The sequence below is a fragment of the Pan troglodytes genome, chromosome X (genome assembly GCF_028858775.2).
Source record: "Pan troglodytes isolate AG18354 chromosome X, NHGRI_mPanTro3-v2.0_pri, whole genome shotgun sequence".
Classification (NCBI taxonomy): domain Eukaryota; kingdom Metazoa; phylum Chordata; class Mammalia; order Primates; family Hominidae; genus Pan; species Pan troglodytes.
This window is the reverse complement of record NC_072421.2, coordinates 104,359,010-104,370,925: the sequence shown is the minus strand read 5'-3', so window position 1 is coordinate 104,370,925 and position 11,916 is coordinate 104,359,010. Positions and strand designations below refer to the sequence as shown.

At 36.8% G+C, this 11,916-nt stretch overlaps 1 protein-coding gene across 5 annotated transcripts in view; it reads right to left on the bottom strand.

Moving 5' to 3' along the window:
- Positions 1-3,067: 3,067 nt before the first annotated feature.
- Positions 3,068-11,916, bottom strand: part of TBC1D8B (TBC1 domain family member 8B) — a 72,689-nt gene continuing 63,840 nt past the window's right edge. For 2 of the 5 annotated variants that reach the window (XM_016943967.3, XM_016943970.3), the window contains exons 17-22: positions 11,776-11,841; positions 10,164-10,247; positions 9,532-9,579; positions 9,099-9,155; positions 7,826-7,923; positions 3,068-5,087 (exon numbers count right to left, since the gene is read on the bottom strand). In XM_016943967.3, the coding sequence (XP_016799456.1) occupies positions 4,692-5,087; positions 7,826-7,923; positions 9,099-9,155; positions 9,532-9,579; positions 10,164-10,247; positions 11,776-11,841 (749 nt within the window). In that variant the 3' untranslated portion in view covers positions 3,068-4,691. The remainder of the gene's footprint in view (positions 5,088-7,825; positions 7,924-9,098; positions 9,156-9,531; positions 9,580-10,163; positions 10,248-11,775; positions 11,842-11,916) is intronic. The other 3 variants (XM_016943968.3, XM_016943971.3, XM_016943972.3) reach the window with 3 other exon arrangements.

Below are 11,916 nucleotides of genomic sequence, written 5' to 3'. Positions count from 1 at the left end.
CATGTGTTGTAAATCTTCTTTTAGGAAGAGGAACCTGTGGCCATTTACCAGGGTAATTTGCACTGGGCAAATGACTTGGACTTTCAGAGATTATTTGACACTGACTCTGAGTTCACATTCATTCCTGGGAGAGATTAGAGGGGGTTAGAACACAATGGTCATCTAGTGGTCAGAGGCAGGGCTTATGGAGTCAAGAGATACAGTTTTATCTTGAATCCATCTACAATGGATCTAGTGTATTTGCAAATATATTGTATAGCTATTTCTCAGTTCATGAATGTATAACTTGAAATAGCCACAATCAGCAACTGACAGATATAACACATTTGCTCCCTGACCAGTGTAGTAAGAACTTTTTATGGTAGAAAGGGCCAAGTAGAATTAGTTGGGTCTGTCAATAACACATCCCTAGGGAAACCACAGAGATGAGTGTGTACCAAAGATTTGAAGAACATGCGTGTGTATGGGAGGTGGGGGTGATTTCTATCCTACCCTCCTTTAACTTGTCTGTTTGGACTATGCCAAAGGTAGAGAGGTCTTAGAAAATGATAGTCAATTATCAAAATTTAATAATTTATCTCAAACAGGATTTTTTTAAAGCTGGATAGATCATAGGAAACTGTAGAACACTGAAAGATCAAGATCTTAAAAGTAGTCATAAAGAAATGGCATTACCTGCAAAAGGAAGACAAGTAGAATTAGAAGCTAGGAAATACATTGCTTGATGCTTCTGCGATGGGAGAAATATGTAGTTCTGAAGACAGAAATGGAAACTGCAGCATAACGTGAGATAGGATAAATGTGCTTCTTTTGATGATTATATGCCTATGAATGTAGTTACCGGAATAATTTGCCTTGCCTTTAGGGATCCGGAGCTACAGGGCCCCAGCGTCACATGCATCACTGTTACTCTTCTCCCCTTGAGTGTGCGCAGGACTTGTGATTTGCCTTTAACCAACAGAACATGGTGAAAGGGATGGGATGTCATGGCTGTAATTATGTTACATTATATAAGACACTGTCTTGCTAGCAGATTTGCTCTAGAGACTTCTTGCTGCCTTGATAAAGTAAGTGGCCATTTTGGGGAAAGCTGATGTGGCAAAGAACTGTCCACAGAAGGTGAGGGCAGCTGTTAGGAACTGACTGAAGCCTCTAGAAGCTGAGGGTGGCTGCCAAGTGACTACCAGCAAGAAGCTGGCATCCCAGACTGGAAACCATAAGGAAATGAATTCTGCCAACAGCCTGAGTGAACCTGGAAGTGGATTATTCCTTAGATGATCCTTTACATGAGAACCATCCTGGCTGACACTTTGGTTGCAGCCTTGTGAGATCCTCTAAGCAGAAGATCGACCTAAGTTGAGCCCAGAGTCTTGACCCACTGAAATGGTGAGATAATAAATGTGTGATGGAATTAGCTATGCAACAATAGAAAACAAACACACTGTTCAATTTGCTTTCCACCCTCTTAGTTTGCCTTTCTATACTGTAGAGGCTAAAAAGCTAAAAGTAAATTTCCCAGATTCCTCTGCAACTAGGATTCTGGATTTATTAGAGGCCAATCAGATGCACACATGTGAGATTTGAATGACAGAAGTGAGGTGTTGGCTATGTTTCTGCCATTTCTGCTGGTAAACATAGTTGTGAAGATGTTTGGCTGTTCTATTGCAATTTAGTCATCAGTTTGTGGGTGATGAGAGGCAGGGTGCCTGCCATCTATTTTGCTAGTGTAAATCACAGCAGTTGAAGCATGGTTTCTGAGGTAGCAGCAGTAGTGATGGCTTTTTATGACAGCAGTAGGAAGTAGCAGTGTCCTTAACACTGAAGAGTTAGCAATTCCCTTGGTGGCCTGATAGTGGTGTGCCTTTGGAAGTTGTTCTTCAAAGCTCAGTTTAGTCCATCCTCCTGATAATTATGTAAGCCACTTGATATCTAGTAATAAATCTTTTCCTGATTAAACTAACTAGAGTGAATTAGCTCTCTGCAATTGAATTCTGATACAAGAGGGAAGTCCTCAAGTGATATCTGAGTGAAGTGTAAGTAAAAATACATCATAGTTCTGTGTGAACTGAAATTTAGAAAAAGAAAAACAAAAAGCCTGAACATGGTGACTCACACCTGTAATCCACATTTTGGGAGGCTGGGGCGGTAGGATTGCTTGAGCCTAGGAATTTGAGAACAGCCTGGGCTACATAGGGAGACCACATCTCTACCAATAAATAAATAAATGAATGAATGAATAAATAAATAAATAAATAAATAAGCCAGGCATGGTGGTGTGTATCTGTGGTCTCAGCTACTTGGGAGGCTGAGACATGAGGATTGCATGAGCCTGGAAGATCAAGGCTGTACTGCACTCCAATCTGGGTGACAGAATGAGACCTGTCTGTCTGGGTGACAGATTGAGACCTGTCTCAATAAAGAAAAAAAAAAAAGAAAAAGAAAGAAAAGAAAAGAAAAAGGAAAAAAAGACATCATAATAAATAATACTAATCTTTTTAAGTAAACCATTTTTCATGTTTAGTAGATATATTTATTTTTATAAAGACAAGTAAAGCCACCTTATAACATATTTAATTTAATGCATAAGGTATAATGAACTGGTTCAGTTTAACACAACTACGTAAGATTTTTAATATTATGAACAACCTGTTTGGTTAACAAGATAGCAGCTATAAAACTATAATGTTTAGTTTGTTTCTCCTGCAGACTCAGAAAATAAATGTTTTCTTTTTGCTTTGCATTTATAAACTTTTTGCAACTCAAAAAATCTCTTTCAGTATTCAATTTTAATTAATCTAGCCTAAAGTATAATATTCAGTAATCTGTACTATTCTGACTTTAAAATCATATCAAATATTAATAACATATATGCTCTTAAGAAAGTACCTTTCTTTGTAAATACAACTGACAAAATATTCAGCAAAGTGTGTACAATAGTGCCTTGTATACATGTGTCTTTCTAGAGCTACTTCAGTATAATTTAACAATCATTGCATAATAGCAGATGTATAATAGTTTCCATATAAACTATTATCTAAGCTGTAAAATATGGACATAGTTCAGCAAATCATTTCTGAGAAAAGGCATAGATGTTTATTTACCAACTATCTCTTTAAGTGGTAATTTCCTTGAAAAGACAAGGTTGATTAAATAATTTAAAGACACTACTAGTAAGTGTTTAGCTAAAACCAATTTATGGGATTTTCAAAGGCTCAACTTGAAAATTCTTGAACTTCTTTGAAAATAACATATTCTATGAGCGATGAAGCCCTATGTGTTAAGCTTTGTTCACAGTGGATTCTTCCCAAAGGCTGACTGTACCAACTCCCTCCAAGAAAGGGAGACCTCTTGAGTCACTCTGAAGGAGGTCTGCCCTTTCATGGTTTCACATCTAGAAAAGTCAAAAGGCTTATAACCAAAGTCTTTTGTAAAGAAAGAAGCTCCAATGAATGATTTCTCCCCCTATTTTCTAAGTCAATTGATTAATAAATTGTCCTTGGTAGGAATAGCACAGGACAGTGGACAAGTATGGTTTGCTTTTTTTTTTTTGAAAGTGCTAACAAAGCCCATTATCTCTAAATGGACTCTGTGTAATGACTGAAATATAAACAGCATAAAGTATATAGAAATTACACATCTAAATTGGATAGTCAAAACTTTTTAGACAGATGTCAGCAATTCTGTTACCTTGGCAATCATTACATACAAGTATACTTTATATGCTTGCCAGACTAATAAGATAATTCAGTCTTAGTGTAGCCATTCTTTACTATCTAATGTAAATTAACACATGACTGGTGAAAATCCAAAATCTAAAGCTAGAACCAAAACAGTCATAAGCTACTCTGAGACAAATACCACAAACAGCAGTGCCCAGAATTTCTAGTGATGTCTCGGTCTAATGAAAGACCTATACAGTTAATTGAACTGTTTCTTAGCCCTTCTCAGAAGGCTGATTTTACCCAGCTTAAATCCAAATCCAATATTGTTTTTTTCTTTATATCAGCCCAGAATTTAGAGTTATTGATTTGCTTTTGTCAGTAACAGAGTTAGCAGTGTGAGTCAGCAGCCTCTGAACCCCTCAGGTAAGAAGACTGTAGAAGGTACTTAAAAAAGCATTTATTACTAGAAGACTGAATGAGATTAACTTAAAAAAATTAATAATATTTCAGTTAGATAACTTGAAAACAAGGGCCCCAAATGGTAATCTTTTAGATAATTTGGAAAGTAGGGTTTATCGATTGACATGACATATCAGCCTCACTAACACCCAAGCATAACACCGTCTTTTCAAAATAATCAGTAATTCATATGTAAATAGCAACACAAGCTAGTAATTTCCTTACTAAAAGTGATATGCTTGTGCCCTCTGGTGGTAACATTTAGCATATTCCCCTGATATTGCATATATTGTGAAATATAAAAATGTATATTTGTATTTGAGAATATCATCAAAATTTGAGATAACAAATGTGGTTTGCTTTTTTGTTTTGTTTGTTTGTTTGTTTTAAAAAGTGCTAACAAAGCCCATTATCAACAACAAAGGAATGATGCATTGTGCTTCTGGATATATATTTTGGCCTTCAGACACATTGGTAACAAGATAAATCCCTGAGCCCTACTCACAGGAATCAAGCTGACAGCTACAGGAATGTTAGTAAACTTGTCTATGATAGGCAATTCCTAGGGATTTACATCTTGGTTCTAGACCTTAACTGAGAAATTCTTGCATTTTCCAGCTTGGCTTTTACATCTATGGGTTTCTCAAAAAACCTCACCAATGCTGGTTCATTCAACAGCGATGCAAGAATCTGTTCAAATGCAAATGACCACTGAGGTTCCTCCCTAAAGGAACAAGGATCTTTCTCCAAGTGGCTCCCTGTTTTTTCCTCACTGGGTCCTCCGGAACCACAGACAGTACCAGAGAATCCTTTGGCTGATGATGTAGGGCTATGTAGTTTCCTTCCAACTTCTTCCATCCTGAGTAAAAGGCTGGTTACAACAGCAATGGCTTGATATAATGATTCTTCTTCAGGGTCCTCATGAAATAAGTTATAGAGGGTCTTTGAAAACTGAATAAACTGAGACTAGAAGACACAAGTTGAAAATATCACGTTTGAATATTAGACTTAGCAAATATAAAGAGAACTTAGAAGTGAATAGTCTCCTATATAGGATTTGTACCATAGAAGCTTCACCCTAGAAGTTATAAGAACTGGTGATTAACCCCAAAATAAATATTGGTTCTAGAAAGGTGAGTATGGGCCAGGCGTGGTGGCGCATGCCTGTAATCCCAGCACTTTGGGAGGCCGAGGCGGGTGGATCATCTGAGGTCAGGAATTCGAGACCAGCCTGGCCAACGTGGTGAAACCTCTACTAAAAATACAAAAAATTAGCTGGGCGTGGTGGCAGGCACCTGTAATCCCAGCTACTTGGGAGGCTGAGGCAGGAGAATCGCCTGAACCATGGAGGCAGAGGTTGCAGTGAGCCGAGATCGTGCCATTGCACTCCAGCCTGGGCAACAAGAGAGAAACTCCATCTTACAAAAAAGATGAGTATGAACTATGGAAGAAAATTTCATTTAAGTGCTCTCACTTATTGCCTAATAGTACATTTTATCCAGACTAATTCCTGGACTGCTTGCCTGCCAGCATTACTTAAATGTTAGGTGCTATTTTTTTTTCCTTAGACAAGGCCTTGCTGTGTTGTCCAGGCTTGAGTACCATGGTGCAATCATAGCTCACTGCAGCTTCCAACTGCTGGGCTCAAGTGATCCTCACACCTCAGCTTCCCAAGTAGCTAGGACTATAGGCACATGCCACCATGCCTGGCTAACTTTCACATTTTTTGTAGAGACAGGATCTTACTATGTTGCCTGGGCTGATCTCAAACTCCTAGCCTCAAGTGATCCTCTCCTACTTTGGCCTCCCAAAGCACTCAGATTACAGGCATGAGCCACTGCGCCTGGCCAGGTGGTACTTCTAATTAGGCAAAGTCCCTTTGAAGCTGTCCTCAGAGGGTGAACAAGAATTCTGGACAGAAATATAGTTAAAATTGTGCATAAATTAGGCTGCACTTTGACCTGCTTCCATGGAATGAAAAGTCACTGACATTAGAATCATAGGCTTTTGTTTAAGAATTGTTTAAGATGTTTAATCCTGAATTCCATATATATATATATATATAATATTTTTCTGGGTTCCTAGTTCACAACTCCCATAGTCCTTTGTTACAGTCTTTTCTTCCCTTCCCTTCTCTCCCCTTTCCCTCCCCTTCCCCTTCCTTCCCCCTCCCCCTCCCCTCCCCTTCCTTCTTTCTTTTTGACAGAGTTTCGCTCTTGTCACCCAGGCTTGAGTGCAGTGGTGAAATCTCAGCTCACCCAGGCTGGAGTGCAATGGTTAAATCTCAGCTCGCCCAGGCTGGAGTGCAATGGTGCAGTCTCGGCTCACTGCAACCACCACCTCCCAGGTTCAAGTGATTCTCCTGCCTCATCCTCCAGAGTAGCTTTCTGATAGTTGGTCTTAAAACCCTCCCTAGAAAGGGTCCTACCTCATACCCTTAGGGGAAGGAATGCTGACATCATGAAGCTTCCATAAAAACCCAAGATAACTGGGTTCAGGGAGCTTCTGATAGCTGAATGCATGAAGGCTGACAGGAGGAAGGTAAAGAAGAACTCATCCTCATGCCGGGAGGGTGGTGCACCCCAACTCCACGGGGACAGAAGCTCCTGCGCTTGGGACCCTTCCAGACCTCGCCCTGTGTATCTCTTCTTCTGGCTGTTTATTTGTATTCTTTAAAATATCCTTCTTAGTAAACCAGTAAATATAACTATTTCTCTGAGTTCTGTAAGTCTCTCTGTAGCAAATTAATCGAACTCAAAGAAGGGATAGTGGGAACCCCAACTTGAAGTTGGTCAGCCAGAAGTTCAGGAGGCTCAGACTTGTTACTGGGGGAAAGGAGGGAGCAGTCTTGGGGACTGAACACTCAACCTGTGGGATCTCATACTATTTCTAGGTAGATAGTGTTGGAATTTAATTGGAGGACACTCAGCTGGTATCTGCTGCTTGGTGGGGGGGAAAACCCCCACACATTTGGCCACAGACATTTTCTTCTATGTTGATGATTGTTATTGTCATGGTGTGAGAGTAGAGGAAAAAAGGCAGTTTGAGAGAATTTTTCCCTAAACAATAGTACTGTTCATTTATAGTAATTCTAGAATAAATATGTCATACTGACTCATTTTAGAAAGTACTTATTCAATTGTCAAATGATATAGTCCACTGAGAAATATGAAGTTATTTGATAGTTTTCATTTTGGTAAAGTTCTCGGGATCCTCAGATCTGTACTAACCAGATTTTAATTAAAAAAAGAAGAACATATTTTGATTAGGCAGTGTATAAGAAAGAGATGAACTTAAAATTATGTTCAGATATAAGATCAGTAGGAACCAGGGTGTGACCCATCTCAGTAATTTATCATTCCCAGTACCTAGCATTGGGTTTGGTATCTGGTATACAGTAAACAAATGTTTACTGAATAAATGAACATTTCCAATAAAGTTGGAAATATACTACACATACTTTTTTCTATAGGTACATGTCACAGCAGAAGAATTCTCTGAAACACTGGACACATTTGAGTGTTAAAAATAAAAAAATCATTAAAAAATTTCTTCCCACTCTTCCATGCTCATCTGAAACTTAGAGAGCTAATAGATAGATTATTTAACTATTTTGGGAATAGCATGTTAGCTATTTTAGAGGTTACACCCACATCCATACAAAAAAGCAAGAACTTAGAATTTTCTTTTTAAAAATGCTATACCTGATTCATTCTTGGTAAATCCTTAATGTTTTCTTCTTTTTTGAAAAGCTCATCTTGCCATTGACTTAGATATGCTTGAATATCAATTTTCCCTTTGCCTGAAGAAAGGGAGTAAAACTATTTCATAAGGAACAGCCCACTATACTTTCCCAAATTTCAAAAATAATAATTATGATTAAAAGGTATTTCACTGAGATATAAGATTCCATTTTTTAAATCCAGGAAATGATCTGAAATTACCTTCCATTTCACCCACTGGCTCTCAGAATACTTTTCCCATTTCTGTTTAGACTAAAACGTTTACTTTAGGAAAGTTGGGAACTAGGGAATATGTGGCGAGAGAGGGAGAAAGGACATATTTAGATTAAAACAATACACCCCGACTTAATAATGCAAATTTTATGTAGTCATTCTCATGTATACTATTAAGTTTAAAACAGCTTCTATATTATGTTCTTAATATGCATATATTGTTCCAAAGTGGGCTGGGCACGGTGGCTCACGCCTGTAATCCCAGGGCTTTGGGAGGCCGAGGTGGGCAGATCACCTGAGGCCAGGAGTTCGAGATCAGCCTGGCCAACATGGTGAAACCCTGTCTCTACTAAAAATATGAAAATTAGCCGGGTGTGGTGGTGGGCGCCTGTAGTCCCAGCTACTCGGGATGCTGAGGCAGGAGAATGGCTTGAATCCGGGAGGCAGAGGTTGCAGTGAGCTGAGATCATGCCACTGCACTCCAGCCTGGGCGACAGAGCAAGACTCCATCTCAAAACAAACAAAACAAAGTGGTCTTTGGTGGCTCTTTTTCAAAAATTTGAAACACTACTTATTCATTCAAAGAGTTTAAGATACAAATGTACTGACATTAAAAGATGTCCATGATATACTGCAAAATCCAAAAAGGAAATTATAAAACAGTACTTATGGAATATTTTTTTAAAAAAGAGAGATGTCTGCATACATTGTGTATACATAGGAATAGATCTGAAAAGGATATAGACAAAAATGTTTTCGGGTAGGGTTGAGTGAAGGCAAAAGGACTTATGTACTGTCTGAATTTCTTTTCTAAGAATTATCTATTACTTTTGTAATTAAAAACAAATCTTTTAAAAATAATAAAATTAAATGAATATGGGTCATTTACTATCATATTTTCTATAATTTCTGAGACATCAATAGCCTTTAAAAGGAATCCACCTTTTCCCCCTTTGTAGCTATCCTTATTTACATAAAAAATAACTAAATAAATTAAATGATAACTCCTAGATCATAGTACCTTTTTCAGGGCTGTGTTTTGCTGATTCTGCTTCCTTCTCATTTGCAGGCTTGGAAACTATAAGAAAAGATGTAATTGCATTCTGTAAGATGTTTAACAAATACTCTTTGAAAGCAAAATAATGTTTCATATAGACGTATAAGCACATTATTTTATTCAATTCTGCAAACAAATTTTAGCTGACTTGACCTATCATCAGAAGACAAAATATTCCAAAACTTTCACAGTAAAAAGAACATTGGGGGAAAATCCGTATTTTAAAAAATCTTAGAAGGAAGCATACCAAATATTAAGTATTTATTTCTGGGTGGTATTTTCTTCTTTGTGACTTTCTTTAAATAAAGTTATATTACTTTTATTATCAGGAGAAAAAAAGCACATACTGGACGTCAGAAGAATGTGCTACAAAGCCCTGACTGTGGCAACAACTCACTGTGAAACCTTGCACAAGTCACTTCTCTCTGGGCCTTAGTGCCTTTATCTATAAAAGGAAGAGACTTGATTAGATGATTTGTAAGGTCCCTTCAAACTTAATGTTCAAACACTTTAACATATAATAACCACAAATATACATTAATCAGGGTTCATCCCTCTATAGGACATTGAATATTTATGAAAATAAACTAAAGGACACAAAAATAAACTCATATCACTTTAAATTTTGTCTTGGAGACAGACTCATCCCTGTCTCCTACACCTACAGTGATTTATAATAAGTATTCACTGTTTGAAAAATAGCTATGGCCTTTAATCATCAAAGATTCTATTGTATTTTATCAAGGCATGAAAATGGTCTAATACATTTTAGAAATTTCTGCAACGTAAGTAGAAACAAAATACTTTATTGAGTCTCCAATAAGCAAGAAATTCCACAAATCAAAGCACCAAAATGCAATTTGGTTAACCGGTCAAACATTTATGGACCATGCTAAGTGCTGTGGTAATACAAAAGAAGTATAAGTTAAAATGAAGCCCAATTTTAGTTGGGTAAAGTATATCTAAGTCAGCAAGATCTTTATGGGTGGCTAATCATCAAAACAGTTAACATTTTAAACAGGTATTTACCATGCAGCTGACTGAAATAAAGTAATTCTTCCTTGGAAAGTTCATCTCCTTTTGAAGCATCCTTAGATTTCACTTCAGTATAAGCTGAAAACATATAAATAACCCAAATTACATTTATTAACAACCAGGGGCAGAGATGAGGTTCATAATGGGTCAGGTATATCTGGGAACTGGGTGTTAAAGAGTTTCTGTATAAGAAAGATGTAAGTGAAGAAATACAGAAGTGGTTCTACTCTACTGTAATATATAGTAATTATACTGTAATATATGTAATATATATAAAATATAGTAAATACAAGAAGTAGCTGATCATTTTGAGTTCTATTTTTTTCCTACTTGTTTTTTTAATGGTTTTCCAAGAGCTATTAAAAGTTGAAATTGTTTAAATCTGGCATTTAGAAATCTCTGAAAATGTGACCTCAGCCATTTAAAAAACATCCTCAATAATAAGGAAAACAGAAAGTTGGGTGCTTTGGTTTACTTCCTACTTGTGCTTTAACAGGTACATAATGTCTTTCCTATTTTTTATCCCTCTATTAAAAGCATAGTTGATGACAATATTAAACATTCTAACAGTAGCCTGATTTGACAATGGAAACTCCTTTCATAATTAAATTTTTAGGTGATTTGTCTTTTGCTTTTAATGATGTGTTTGTGATTTGAGTGTGTGAAGGGTTAAAGATGGCCTTTACCTTGTTGGTGTGGTAAAGAATGTTTCCCGGCTATCCTGAGAAAAGCTGAAAAGGGATCCCAGGTGTAGCTTTAAACAAATTATGAGGTGCTGTTTGTTTTTGTGAACTACCCCATCTCGGCTAAAAGGTACTTTTTGCAATGCTCCTTCAGTTTAAAGCCTAAGACTGTTTTCACAAAGTAGGGATCAGGCTTTGGCAAGGCATCCTCTTCAGGTCGGTGGGAAAAACAAGTAAACTGAATGGTGTGGTAATTTTGAGGTAGTACGGAAGAATATAAAGAAATGTGAGCTTTGGAGTCAGACTTCAGTTTGCTATGCAATTTATTAGCGATGTGATCTTTGGCAAATTTTTATCTTTCCAGCTCTCAGTTTCCTTATCATCAAAATTGGAAGGATAATGCCACCTATCAGGGATATTGTGAGAATTAAATTTAAAAAATGCATGTAAAGTTAATGTCTTGACAGAGCAAGTGCTTAATAAATGATAGCGTTTATTGTGCTTCCTTTTTAAAATATTTAATATCCCTGCTTCCTTGTCCCATTTTTCTGAATAATTTGTAGTATTTCGCAGGTTTGGCAGTTTGTCTAAAGTTAATTTCCACTCTAATGACAACAACAACAATTCAACATTATACCAACAATCAAATGATATGTGATTCTTATATACAAACTACTTATCATTAAATTGACTACTAACAGGAAGGAAACTTGTGGGCCCATATGTTACACAGAATCTCTTCCATAGAAGATCACTGTATCTATATCAGCAAAAGTAGTCATAATATAATTTGAGGGCCACAGTGAAGCAACGATCTTATATCATGTTGAAAATTAGTTTAGTTGTTAAAAAAATCTGTAATTATACTTGCTAAAATGGAATAAATTCCTGCTGTACATCGTTAAAGACTGGTAAACTCTTACCTGGAGGAATATGTAGCTTAAAAAGCAGCTTAAGCTTCTCAGTAAAACTTCCATTGTACATTATGTCTGTTCAATAAAATTCAATTGTAAATAATCATGTATCTAAAGAACATTCAATCAATTTCAGCAACAAAGATTAAT